At 45.5% G+C, this 14,007-nt stretch overlaps 1 protein-coding gene across 4 annotated transcripts in view; it reads right to left on the bottom strand.

Moving 5' to 3' along the window:
- Positions 1 to 318: 318 nt before the first annotated feature.
- The window catches only part of kcnj5 (potassium inwardly rectifying channel subfamily J member 5), a 36,165-nt gene continuing 22,476 nt past the window's right edge, over positions 319 to 14,007 (bottom strand). For all 4 annotated transcript variants that reach the window (XM_059638973.1, XM_048562361.2, XM_048562359.2 and 1 more), the window contains one exon: positions 319 to 1,450. In XM_059638973.1, the coding sequence (XP_059494956.1) occupies positions 1,050 to 1,450 (401 nt within the window). In that variant the 3' untranslated portion in view covers positions 319 to 1,049. The remainder of the gene's footprint in view (positions 1,451 to 14,007) is intronic.

Raw genomic sequence — 14,007 nt, 5'->3', positions numbered from 1 at the left:
CTAAAGCAAATGAACTAACTGGGAAGGAAATGAAAAGGGCTAGGGGCTCCAAGACTAACCTGGTGGGTAAATCAAATGCCACAATGAATTAGCTATCAGGTGTTTTAACCCGACATGTGCTTCATGCACTGTCCATAATGTGAACTCAGTAAGTGATGCAAGATAACAAAGTGTGGAGCTGGATGAAGACAGCAGGCCAAGCAGCATCTCAGGAGCACAAAAGCTGACATTTCGGGCCCAGACTCTTCATCAGAGAGATGAAGGGTCTAGGCCTGAAACATCAGCTTTTATGCTCCTGAGATGCTGCTTGGCCTGCTGTGTTCATCCAGCTCCACACTTTGTTATCTTGGATTCTCCAGCATCTGCAGTTCCCATTATCTCAGTAAGAGGTGCATGTGGGTCTACTATCACAAGTCAAGGTCAACAACAAACTGAATCATTCAGAAAATTAACAACTTCTAGAACTGGAGGGGTAAGGTGGCTGAGAGGGGAGGGGAAGGTGGAGGTGGTGACCCATAGATTTGATCACAGCTCACTCACCCAATCTCCCAAGGAGAAAGAGGGGGAACACTTTCCTGTCTTATATCCTGTCAATGCCCGTTGTGCCACCATCAGAACCTAAGTAGAATCAGTGTAAAGAGCAGATTCTGGTATCAATGGTAGGGATGTTGCAAATGGCACAGAGTAAACCAGACCCCCTCGAGGAACTTGCTCTGTATCTGTGTCCAGTCCCAGCTTTGGACTGCTCTTCAATTTCCATTTGATACTCGCCATCTCGGAACAGCCCCAGGTAAAACATACAGTGAGTAACCAGTAATAAATCAGCAGGTACAGAGTGAAATGGTGACATTTATTCTTTAGGTACAAATGATGCTAGTCCAGGTCCTACTCTGATTAATTCAATCTGTACATGATCGGTAGAATGTTAAGCTTCCATATGTAAATATATGTGCACACATCCACCTTGCACCCTGTTCTGCTTATGTTATTAATCACTAGTTTGGTCAACAAGTCATGGAACAGTGGCATCCAGGGGAATCCCCAGCTCACTAGAGTTTCTGTGCTTCTTCCAGTCCCTGTATAAACTTAGCTGAAAACCCTGGACAACATTCAGAGTCTTCGGTTGTAGAGAAAGGCAGCAATTCCTCTGTCTCGGCAACAGGGTTGTTTGTACTGATTAGGTCTTCTCCGTCAGGGTTTTCCTCCTCCTGCACCCGATCATCCTGACTGGGATGGTGTGGCAACGAGAGCTCTGATAGGAGCTGGCCTGCCTTCCGCATCTCTGCCATTTGCTTGGCACTGCAGTCGGGGGTGTTTGTTTCATAGGTTTCGTGGAAACTGTTATAATCCACTTCATAAAAATCCTTCTCTAAAGTCAACACAGGGTTGAATCGATGTCCCCAAAGAACTTCCGAGTCAGAGTACGAGCTTCTGGCCTGACATGTCATTCCTGTTGGAAAATATATTGGACATGTAAATGAGAAATGTTCCAACACACAGGACGGGGGTATTTTTGTGAAATACAGAAGAGTTGATGGTTATCCAACGATCTGACACTTTATATGACCCTCTTAGACACCCAGTATAGAAATAGCCACACATGGCATGTGGTTAGATTAGATTAGTTACAGTGTGGAAATAGGCACTTCGGCCCAGCAAGTCCACACCGCCCCTTGAAGCATCCAATCCAGATCCATCCCCCTATAACACACACATCCCTGAACACTACGGGCGATTTAGCATGGCCAATCCACCTAGCCTGCACATCTTTGGACTATGGAGGAAACTGGAACACCTGGAGGAAACCCACACACACACGGGGAGAATGTGCAAACTCCACACAGACAGTCGCCCGAGGCTGGAATCGAACCTGGGTCCCTGGCGCTGTGAGGCTGCAGTGCTAACCACTGAGTCACTGTGCCACCCGTTACAATCTCAGTGTCGAGTCAAAAGGCTTTGGGTTCAAGCCTAACTCTGACTTTAGCTGACAAATAACAACTGATACTGAAGAAGCACTGACAGAAGGCCTGTCCTTTAAATGTGATGTTAATATGCGAACCTGTGTGGCCTCTTGGATGGATGGGAAATTTTGCACAGTACGATCGGAAGGAGAACTGGAGAGCTTTCCTCTACATCCTGGATAAGATTTATTTCTCAACCAACAGCACTGATACAGATTACCTGGTCACTATCACATTGCTAATTGAGGGAGCTTGCTGTGCACAAGTTGGCTGTTGTGTTTCCTACATTTCAGCAGTTCAACATTTCAAATATGCTTTCCTGTCTGTAAAGCATTTTGGAACATGCTGAAGTTGTCCTCAAACACAATGCTGTCTGATCAGTACGAGGTATTCGGACATTTAGAGGCTTATCTTTGTTGAATGACATAAAAATTGGTGGAATGTCAAGTTGTGAGAGGCATGGAAGCAGTTTATGGAGAAATATTGATAGGCTATGCTAAGTGGGCAAAACATTAGCAAAAGGAGTATAGTGTGGGAAAATGTGAAGTTGTTCATTTTGAAAGGGAGAGGAAAACAACAAATTATTATTTAAACAGAGATAAACTGCGGAACATTACAACACAAAGGGGCTTAGGGGAACTTGTGTATGAGACACAGAAAGCTAGCACACAGGGACAGCGGCTAATCTGGAAAGCTAATGGAATGTTGGCTCTTATTTCAAGGCGGTCATAGTATGAAAGTAGGGAAGTCTTACTGAAACTGTATAAAGTGCTGGTGAGACTACACCTGGAATACTGTGAGCAGTTTTGGTCCCTTTATTTAAGAAAAGTTGTCATTTCATGGGAGTCAGTTCAGAGCAGGCTCACTAGGATGATCTCAGGTATGGAGGCACTCTCTTATCAGGAAAGACTAAACAGGTTGGGTTGGGACTCTACTTGCTGGAGGTTTGAGAAATGAGAGGTGATCTCATCGAAACACACCGGATTCTCAAGAGGTTTTTACAGGGTAAATGCTGAGAAAATGTTTTGCATCATGGGATAGTCTATGGCCGGGGGGCATAGTCTCAGAATAAAGGGGAGGCAATTTAAAAGTGAGATGAGGAAGAATTTCTTGTCTCAGGAGATTGAGAGTCTGTGGAGATCCTTGTCACGGAGAGCTGTGGGAGCAGAATCTTTGTGTATATGTAAGGCTGAGACAGATAGATTCATGATCACTAGTGGAATCAAGGGTTAGGAGCAAAATACAGGAAAATGAAAAGTAGGCTCATGGGCCGGATGGCCTGCTCCTGTTCCTATTTCTTATAGTCTTAAACTGCTTAGTTTAATGCTCTGTAACTGCAGACTTACGACCGCCTTGGAGCAGCCACTCTGAGTGAGGTTGTTTCTCCCTCAATGATAATTGACGATATATATAAATGATCTGGAGGAAGGTACAGATGGTCTGATTAGCAAGTTTGCAGATAACACTAAGATTGGTGGAGTAGTAGATAGTGAAGGGGACTGTTGGAGAATGCAGTAGAATATAGTTACATTGGAGAGTTGAGCAGAGAAATGGCAGATGGAGTTCAATCCAGGCAAATGTGAGGTGATACATTTTGGAAGATCCAATTCAAAAGCAACTATACAGTAAATGGAAAAGCCCTGTGGAAAATTAATGCACAGAGAGATCTGGGTGTTCAGGTCCATTCTACCCTAAAGGTGGCAATGCAGGTCGATAGAGTGGTCAAGAAGGCATATAGCATGTTTTCATTCATTGGACAGGATATTGAATACAAGAGTTGGCAGGTCATGTTACAGTTGTATAGGACTTTGGTTCGGCCACATTTGAAATACTGCGTACAGTTCTGGTCATCACATTACCAAAAGGATGTGGATGCTTTGGAGTGGGTGCAGAGGAGGTTCACCAGGATGTTGCATGGTATAGAGGGTGCTAGCTATGAAGAGAGGTTGAGAAGATTAGGATTATTTTCATTAGAAAGCCGGAGGTTTTGGGGGAACCTGATTGAGGTTCACAAAATCATGAGTGGTATAGACAGGGTGGGTAGCAAGGAGCTTATTCCCCAGAGGGGGTGTTCAATTACTAAGGCTCACAATTTCAAGGTGAGAGGGGAATAGTTTAAGGGAGATATGCATGGAAAGTTCTTTACGCTGAAGGTGGAGGGTGCCTGGAACGCTTTGCCAGCGGAGGTGGTAGAGGCGGACACAATAGCATCATTTAAGATGTGTCTAGATAGATACATGAATGGGCAGGGAGTAGAGGGATACAGATCCTTGGAAAATGTGCGACAGTTTTAGATAGAGGATCTAGATCAGCGCAGGCATGGAGGGCTGAAGGGCCTATTCCTGTGCTGTAATTTTCTTTGTTCTCTTCGTTCTTTGACATCACTGACATCAGTATGCACTGGGCAGGTCTTGATCCTCGTACAATTGGTAGAACTGCAATGTCACGAGAAGCCAAAGACTATATGGTTTCTTTTCTGATGTATATTCCCGGGAGAGGACCTCCATATGGAAACGGCAGGATCAGAGTGTGTGATCTAAAGTAGCTGCTCCTGACGTGGGTCAAACCAACAACTTTGCAGAGACAGAAAACATCAATGTGAATTTGTGGCATCTGCTCCATTCCAAGCTTAGTTATGCAAATAGTGGAAACTAAATTAAATTTAAAATAATCTGGAACTAAAATTTTGATGATGACCACAAAACCATTGTCAATCATCGGAAAGAAACACCTGACTCACTAATGTCCTTCAAGGGAAGGAGATCTTTCATGCTCACCTGGTCTGGCCTACATGTGTGCGACTCAGGCCCACAGCAATGTGTTTGACTTTTAACTGCCCTCTGAAATGGCCTAGCTGGCCAGTCAGTTCGATCAATTCCTATGAAGTCGAACAGCATTGTGGGTAAACCTACAGCATATGGACTACAACAGTTCAAGCAGACAGTTCACCACCATCTTCTCAACAGCAATTTGGGAGGGGCAATGAATGTTGACCCAGCCAGCAATGCCCATGTCCCATGACTGAACATATAAAAATAAATTCAATTTGTATGATCACAAACTGAAAATCTTCCATGAATCAATCAGTAACACAAGCTAAAGCAATTGATTTTTTCCTATTGCTTTCTATTAGAAAAAACATGTTTAAGATCAGTGATCTGCAAGTTTCATTAGTGCCGCTGAGAATAGATTTATCATATAAGCTAAGAACTTTTCATATGTCCAATTCTTCATATGAGCAGCATATTTTAAAATTCACTGGAAATGACTTGCCATGATGAGCCACTAAATTGGCTCATTATTCTACATTTGTCATTTTCTCAGTACATCCCAAAACAGCTCATCAGAGACCATGCTGCTGAGGAAAATGAATGCAAATTAAAAACCTTTTCAAACCAATGGAATTGACGCAGTCCCTGCAATTTTTACCGAGAAGCACAGCACTTTTGTGGGGGAGCCCCGACAGAGTAAATTAAATCTTGGGCTGGTGTAAAATGTTTTGTAAGCACAAATGCAGATAAGATTGTTCCTCAGAACTCAAACTGAACTCGAAACATTAACTCCGTTCCTCCCACTACAGAAACTGCCAGGCCTGCTCAGTTTCTCCAGAACTTTCTGAGACTTCTTTCAAATTTCCAGTATCACTGTATTTTTTGCTTTTACTCAAACACAGGTGGTTTTGTATAACAAAGGTCTCAGCACTGATCCCTGCAAAACACCATGTGTTACTGATCTTTGTTCCGAAAAATATTCTTCCACTACTACTCTCTGTCTTCTACGACCACACCAGTTCTGTCTCCACTTATCCAGCTCAACCTGGATGCCATAAGGCTTTCAACCTTCTGTACTAGTTTGCAATGAATTACCATATGCCTCACTAAAATCCTTATGGACACTTCCACTGCCCTTCCCTCATCAGTCATTCATGTCAGCTCCTCAAAAAACTCAATCAAATTGGTGAGGTCTGACCTTCCCACACTAACCCATGCTGCCCTTCACTTGCAAGTCCATTCACTTGCAAATAGGAATAAATTATGTTTCTCGTCATCTTCTCCAGCACCTTCCCCATCACTGGCCTGTAATTGACCTGGATTATCTCGGTCTCCCTTCTGAAATGAAGGAACAACATAGCTTGAGGCCAAGGAGGATGCAAAGATATCTGTTAAATATCATTGTGGCTTTCTTGTTTTTGTAACCCAATCAAATAACCACCACCAAAAATTACCTGTGCAACCAATTAATATTTCCATCAAAAGTGAAGGGGGGTGGTTAGGGAGACAAGGAAGAGACTATATCAAAAATGGAAGTTGGAGGGCAAAATAAAGCCCCATGGCAGCCCGCCCCCCCCGACTAAAGGCATCCAAAGCACTGATAGACTCTGCATACTCCCTCCCTAAGGACACCCACGCATGAATTTAACCACACACTGATCTACACCTTAATTAGTGGGATAGGCTCAAGGACCTGAATGGCCTCCTCTGTTCCTAACCAGGTGACACAGGTTTAAAATAATTGGTAAGAGAGCCAGATACAATTGGATACTTGGGTGATTTACTGGTAGCGGTTAGTAGACAAAATCACCCAAACATCATGGCGGGAAGAAATGAACATGTCCAGTTGTCTGTGGGAAAGCACCTGGATATAAAAGTAGAAGACAGATACAGGGAGATAAAGTGCTTTTTTTTCTCCTGTCTGAACTGGAGCTCACCATTAAAAGGTTGATGGTTAGTAGTTTCAGTCAGAACCTACAAAACAAAATGGAAAACTTCAAATGGAAAGGAATTCTGGGAAAGAGATGGTAGGCATAACAATTGTAGAGCTGTTCCTCCAGGCGTGGTGAGCCAAATATTATCCTTCAGTGCTTGGTGGGTATGCCACAGTGTGTGGGAAACGCCCACCCATCTCATCCCATTCAGAGATGGTTTGATTGGAGGCATCAATAATAGGCAACACCTCTTATCGGAGGGTCATAGGGGTTTGGAGTAAATTCCTGGGAGCACCAACAAAGCAACTGCACATCACAGTGCAGCAGGACTCCTGGTTACTGCACTCAGTCGGATGCTCGTTATAGATCAGGGCTTGAAAAGGAGCATTCAAAACAGCGGCTCCTAGCCCTTTATATCTGAGGATCACCTGGACAGGACCAAAGTTCCCATGGACTAGCCACCAGTCCCATCCCATCTACTTTCACTCACCACCACAAAATAACTCACCAGTAGTCACAGCAACTTAGCAAAATTAGAAATGGCTCATTGGCTTTTTGCTGCTTCATGTGACAAATGTAGATGTGATTTTTAAAATGGAATTGAGGTAAATTACTGATTCATGCCAGAAAATAAGCATGGCCATTTTCATTTCAAATATTCTAATGACTGTTATAAAGTCAACATAATAGTTTTCTGTGAAATAAATCTTTAATTTCCATCTCTATTGATCAAATTGAATCAACAATAACACATGCTTGTAAAATTATTGGTTGTTTTAGGGTTTATGACACCTGGTGCTATGTATACAATGGCTAGACTGCTGGTACAACACCAAGCAAATCATGAGGAGGAAACTTCGAGCTTTGGTAAAGCCACAGCCCCATGATGTTGTATAGCTGTGATTCCTACTCTGGACCAAGTCATGGGCCACCTGGAGCACACCACCATATAAGAATCTCCAGAGCGGAGTTCCTTGCCCGTGCTATTTTGTTCCCTTCTTTCCCTCCTATTGTTCCTGATGTAAAACAACATTTCGAAAGGTCCAACCCTAACCTCACTATAAAACTCACGGACAAGGGAGGTGCAGTTGTGTTATGGCGCACTGACATCTACAAGGCCAGGTGCCAGCACTCTGACACCTCCTCCTACCGCCCCCGGATCATGACCCCACCCCTGACCACCAAAACCTCATCACCCCCAGGTGACCTCCCACCAACAGTGTCCAACCTCATCATTCCCCACCCTGCACTGCCTGTTTCTATTTCCTTCCCAAAATCCATTAATGCAACTGTCCTGGTCGACCCATTGTCTCTGCTTGCTCCTGCACCACTGAACTTATCTCCACTTATCTCAACTCCATTCCCACCCCCCTCACCCTCCCACACCGGTCCAGGAACTCCACACCTACGTCCGTAACATCACCCATGCCCTCCACCTCCTCCAAAACTTCTGATTCCCTGGTCCTCAACATCTCATCTTCACTATTGACAACCAATCCCTGTATACTTGCATTCCCCATACAGATAGTCTAAACGCCCTCCGCTTCTTCCTATCCTGCAGGCCCGAACAGTCTCCCTCCACTGACACCCTTGTCTGCTTAGCTGAACTCGTCCTTACCCTTACAACTTCGCCTTCAATTCCTCGCAATTCCTACAGGCAAAGAGGGTGGCCATGGGTACCTGCATGGGCCCAAGCTATGCCTCCCTCTTAGGATACGAGGAACAGTCCCGTTTCCAAAGCTACACTGGCCCTATCCCCCATCTCTTCCTCCGTTACATCGATGCCTGTATCAGCACCGCCTTGTTCTCTCACGAGGAGCTTGAATAGTTCATCCATTTTACTAATACTTTCCACCTGATCTTAAGCACACCTGGACCATTTCCGATACCTCCCTCTCCTTCCTGGACCTCTCTGTTTCCATCTCTGGCAACCACCTGGAAACTGATACCTATTTCAAGCCTATCAACTCCCACAGCTACCTAGACTACACCTCCTCTCACCCACCTCCTGCAAGAATGCAATCCCCTATACCAAATTCCTCTGCCTCTGTCGCATCCGCTCCCAAGATGAGGCCTTCCACTCCTGAACATCCCAGATGTCTTCGTTTTACAAGGATCGCAATATCCCCCCGACAGTGGTTGAAAATGCCCTCAACCGCATCTCTTGCATTTCCCGCACCTCAGCCCTCACTGTAAAAACAAAGACAGAATTCCCCTTGTCCTCACCTATCACCCCATTAACCTCCGGGTTCAACGCATCATCCTCCACCACTTCCACCACCTGCAATCTGACCCCCGCTCTGAAGGATATATTTCCCTCCCCACCCTTTTCTGCCTCTAGAGGGACCTTTCTTTCCGCGGCTTCCTCATCTGATCCACGTTCCCTACTAGCCCCACTACCCCCAGCATCTTTCCCTGCAACGGCAGCAAGTCCTACGCCTGCTCCTACACCTCCCCCCTTGCCTCTATTCCAGGCCCCAAGAAAATCTTCCACATTAAACAGACGTTCACCTGCACATCTGCTAATGTGGTCTAATTTGTCCGCTATTCCTGATGTGGCCTCCTTTACATGGGGGAGACCAAGCGGAGGCTTGGATACCGCTTTGTGGAGCACCTATGCGCAGTTCGTGATGAACAACACCTCCTAGTCCTGAACCACTTCAACTCCCCCTCCCACTCCCTGGATGACATCCTGGGCCTCCTCCAGTGTCACAACAATGCCATCCGAAAACTGGACCAACAGCACCTCATACTCCACCTTGGAACCCTACAACCCAATGGTCTCAATGTGGACTTTATGAGCTTCAAAATCTCCCCACCCCTGGCCTCATCCCAAGATCAGCCCTGCCTCTCGTACCCGCCTCCTTGACCTGTCCATCTTCTCTCCCATCTATCCGCCCTCTCACCTCACTGACCAACCCCCACCTCCACCTCCTACCTACAATCACCTTTACTAGCTTCATCCCCACCGCCTTGACCTGCCTGTCTTCTCTCCACTTATCTGCTCTACTATCCACTTCTATCACTGCCTCCCGGTCCATCTATTTATTTCAGAGCCCCCTTCGCCTCCCCCATTTATGAAGAAGGGTCCAGACCCAAAACATCAGCTTTTCTGCTCCTCTGATGCTGCCTGCCCTGCTGTGTTTGTCCAGCTCCACACCTTGTTACTTCAAAAGGTGGATTAGCCTCGTCTTGATGGGAGATATCTAATGGGCTTTTCAGCTCACTTAGAAAAGTCTTTATGCCTAGATACACGTGAACCAAATTCTAACCAATTATAAACCACAAATACTGACTAATTGAATGTTTCAAAAAGAATGTCAGACTTCTTCCAACACCAATACACTGTGTGCACTAAGCATAAGATATCCTCCAGTACCTCACCAAGGCTGTTTCAAAAGTACACTACACCACAATCCATTACTATGTGATTTTAGAGGTTCCAGAGCCAGGTGGGCAGTGTACCTTTAAGATAAAACATCATGACATATCTATATATAAAGTTTTTTTTTAATGCCTCCCTTTCAGAGCGAAATGGAGTCAGTGTGGTGTCACTCAGTGTAGACCATGGGTAAGTTTGAGATATCATAACAGTGTAAACAGTGCTGTTAATAAACTTCAAGATATCTGTCTTAATAAAAACCCTGGGCTGAATCTTCTCAAATTTTAGCAAAACGTCATTTTCATTGAGTTTCACAGGTGATTTCTCTTTGTGAGATCTAATGCATTTTCTTGTGTGATCATCTCAAACCTACCTCATAACTGTGTACCACATCCCTGTGGGTCTCTCTAGTCTGAGCCAGACTACTGAATCTACCATTGACATGACTTGGAAGTTCTCACCACTGGCCAGATATCCTGGAATAGAGGCATCCCTGATGCCATCTTGAAAATGCCATTGTGCACACGGGCAAGCGTTAACATTCTGGAGTTACCTTGCACAACGGCACAAGGGATGGCCAACAGGGAGAAAGTGGCATCACACTCCATGGTCAAGAACCTGGAGGTCCTGGTGTATGGAGTAGTGCAGAGGAAGGAGGTCCTCTTCCCTCTAGCGAGTGCCAGAGAAGGCCATGGCACCAGCTTCTGCCAGCTGGTCCGAAGTGTCAGTGCAGTCCACTGTCCAGTCCAGAAACATGGTGAACTAAGTTCTGCCATTCGCTAGCTGCTAGATCACAGTCACTCTGTACCTGCTTGTTCTCACCCTGCCAACTCCCCAACACCCTCTGATCTAGCCGTTTACAACTGAAGATCCCCCACCCTCCCCCAATTTGCCTCCCATGTTCTATGGGATCCGCCCTTTACATACGAAGTTGCCTCCCTTCAACACTGTTATCTCCCCCATATCCCATTGTTCTGAAAGCTATGGGCCAAGTGCTGGAAAATGAAATTAGAATAGTTAGAGATAATGGGAACTGCAGATGCTGGAGAATCCAAAATAACAAAGTGTGAAGCTGGATGAACACAGCAGGCCCAGCAGCATCTCAGGAGCACAAAAGCTGACGTTTCGGGCCTAGACCCTTCAACAGATGAAGGGTCTAGGCCCAAAATGTCAACTTTTATGCTCCTGAGATGCCACTTGGCCTGCTGTGTTCATCCAGCTTCACACTTTGTTATCTTAGAATAGTTCGAAGCTTGTTTCTGAATGGCACAGAGTTGATGGTCCGAAGCGCCTTTTTCTGATTGGCAGATCTCTATGGCTCCATGAATCCTCACCATTCAGCTCCCCAATCTCCTTGTCATAGCATCGACCAGCCGATGTGCCCTTCACCTTTAGTGGATTGAACCCCTGGAGTGACCATGGCTCATCCCTTTCAATGGCTTACCCAGTTATAGTGATGAGTGATCAGACACCTGACTGATATTCATATTGCTCCATTATCGTGTCACCGGACTGGCAGCACTAGAAACACAGGAAAACCTCAAGCCAGGCAGCGTGCCATGGGCACAAAGCCAGGCAGCGTGCCATGGGCACAAAGCCAGGCAGCGTGCCATGCTTGTCAGCAGTCAATGGATTCAACTTGTTGCTGCGTGCCCCCTTACTACACCTGTCCTACGCCAGTGCCACGTGAAGCAATGTACATGGTAAACACACTGCATGTGCAGCATGTGCTCCCTTTTGGGAGATGAACCGGTCAACTGAAAGAGGAAGACTTTGAGTTATTATGATCCTTGAAGCAATCTTGAAGTCTTCCTCTTCCAGTTGACCGGCTCATCTCTCAAAACGGACTTTGCTTGCTGCACATGCAGTGTGTTTACCATGTACATTGCTTCACGTGGCATTGGCGTAGGATTGGTGTAGCCAGGGGGCACGCAGCAACAAGTTGAATCCATTGACTGCTGACAAGCATGGCACGCTGCCTGACTTTGTGTCCTTGGCAACGGCCTGACCAATTCATCAGTTGTGTCAGTCTTGAAGCCTTGGGTGACGTGGCAAAAAGGCCACTCCATTCAAGGTGGGGATATTAAGAGTATCCGGGTAGGCACTGAGCAAGGCAGAGCTAAGAAAGTGAGTGAGAAGCCTAAGGTCCACTCAGTACGCTACAGCTGTTAATGAGTTCAGCAAAACATCTCAATCTTGCGTGAGAAGAAGTTGCCTCATCCACTAAGTCAGGGTCCAGCGTTTTGTGACGGATGATTTACCAGAAAAAAAATGGGATTTCTTCCAGATTTTGGCACAATTATCCAAAGAAGCCGAAAGCCTAACTCAGTACTCCACAGAAGCACGCAAAAGGGAGTTAACCAAGGGATAATGTCAGGGACATTTCCAAAGTTCCATGCATGGCATGCAAGTGTCTCAGCAAAGTCCACAAATATCGGCAATGTTACATCTTACAGACTACAGTCGGACAATACATGTCCTGACTCAAGAGTCATTTAGGTCCACAGCACAGATAAAGGTTATCGGCCTGTCCTGTCTACAACCACCTAACTATTCTTATCCCATTGTCCAGCACTTGGCCCATAACCTTGTATGCCTGGTAGGTGACAAAGAAGTTTGATGAAGGCAGAGCAGTAGATGTTCTCTATTCAGCAAGGCGTTCAACAGGGTTTTGCATGGCAGACTGTTTAAAATGAGATCTGGGGGGGAGCTCACCATTTGGATACAAAATTGGTTTGAAGGCAGGAGACAGAGGGTGGTGGCGGAGGGTTGCTTTTCAGACTGGAGGCCTGTGATCAGTGGTGGGCCACAAGGATCGGCGCTGGGTCCACTCGTTTTCGTCATTTATATAAATGATTTAGATGTGAACATAGCAAGTATGATTCGCGAGTTCATAGATGACACCAAAATTAGTGGTGTTGTGGACAGAGAAGAAGGTTACGTCAGAGTACAATGGGACCTAGATCGGATGGGCCAATGGCCTGAGGAGTGGCAGATGGAGTTTAATTTAGATAAATGCGACGTGCTGAATTTCAGAAAGGAAAAGCAGGGCAGGACTAATATACTTAAGGTAGGGTCCTGGGGAGTGATGTCAAACGAAGAGGTCTTGGGGTGCAGGTTCATAGTTCCTTGAAAGTGCAGTTGCAGGGTAATGAAGAAGGTATTGATATGCTTGCTTTCATTGGTCAGTGCATTGAGTACAGAAGTTAGGAGGTCATGTTGTGGCTGTACAGGGCATTGGTTAGACCACTTTTGGAATACTGCATTGAATTCTTGTCTCCTGGTTGTAGAAAATATTTTGCTACAGTTGAAAGGGTTCAGAAAAGATGTGCAAGGATGTTGCTGGGTTAGAGGATTTGAGTTACAGGGACAGACTGAATAGGCCGGGGCCTTTTTCCTCGAGTGTCACAACTGAGGCATTTATGAGGGCATGGATAGAGTGAATCACCAAAGTCTTTTCCCCTAAGGGTAGGAGTCCAAAACTAGAGGGCATAGGTTTAAGGTGAGAGAGGCAAGATTTAAAAGGGCCCTGAGGGGCAAAATTTTCAGAGGAAGTAGCAGAGGCTAGTACAATTAGAACATTTAAGAGACATCTGAATGGATGCGTGAACAGGGAGGGTTTAAAGGGATATGGGCCAAATGCAGGCAAAAGCAACTAGATTGATTTAGGATATCTGGTCATCATGAACAAGTTGGAGCAAAAGGGTCTGTTTCTGTGCTGTATTAATGTATATGTTCTGACTCACTGGGCTCTCAGTCACAATATTCATCACTCAGTAGCAGCATAGAATCTCTACAGTGTGGAATCAGGTTATTCAGCCCATCTAGTCCATACTGACCCTCAGAAGAGAATCCCACCCGGACCCACATCCCCAGCCTTATCCCTGTTACCCCGCATTTTTCATGGCTAATCCACATAGCCTGCGCATCTTTGGATTGTGGAAGTAAACCCATGCAGA

The sequence above is a fragment of the Stegostoma tigrinum genome, chromosome 32 (genome assembly GCF_030684315.1).
Source record: "Stegostoma tigrinum isolate sSteTig4 chromosome 32, sSteTig4.hap1, whole genome shotgun sequence".
NCBI classification, from domain to species: domain Eukaryota; kingdom Metazoa; phylum Chordata; class Chondrichthyes; order Orectolobiformes; family Stegostomatidae; genus Stegostoma; species Stegostoma tigrinum.
This window is presented reverse-complemented; position numbering and strand designations above follow the sequence as displayed.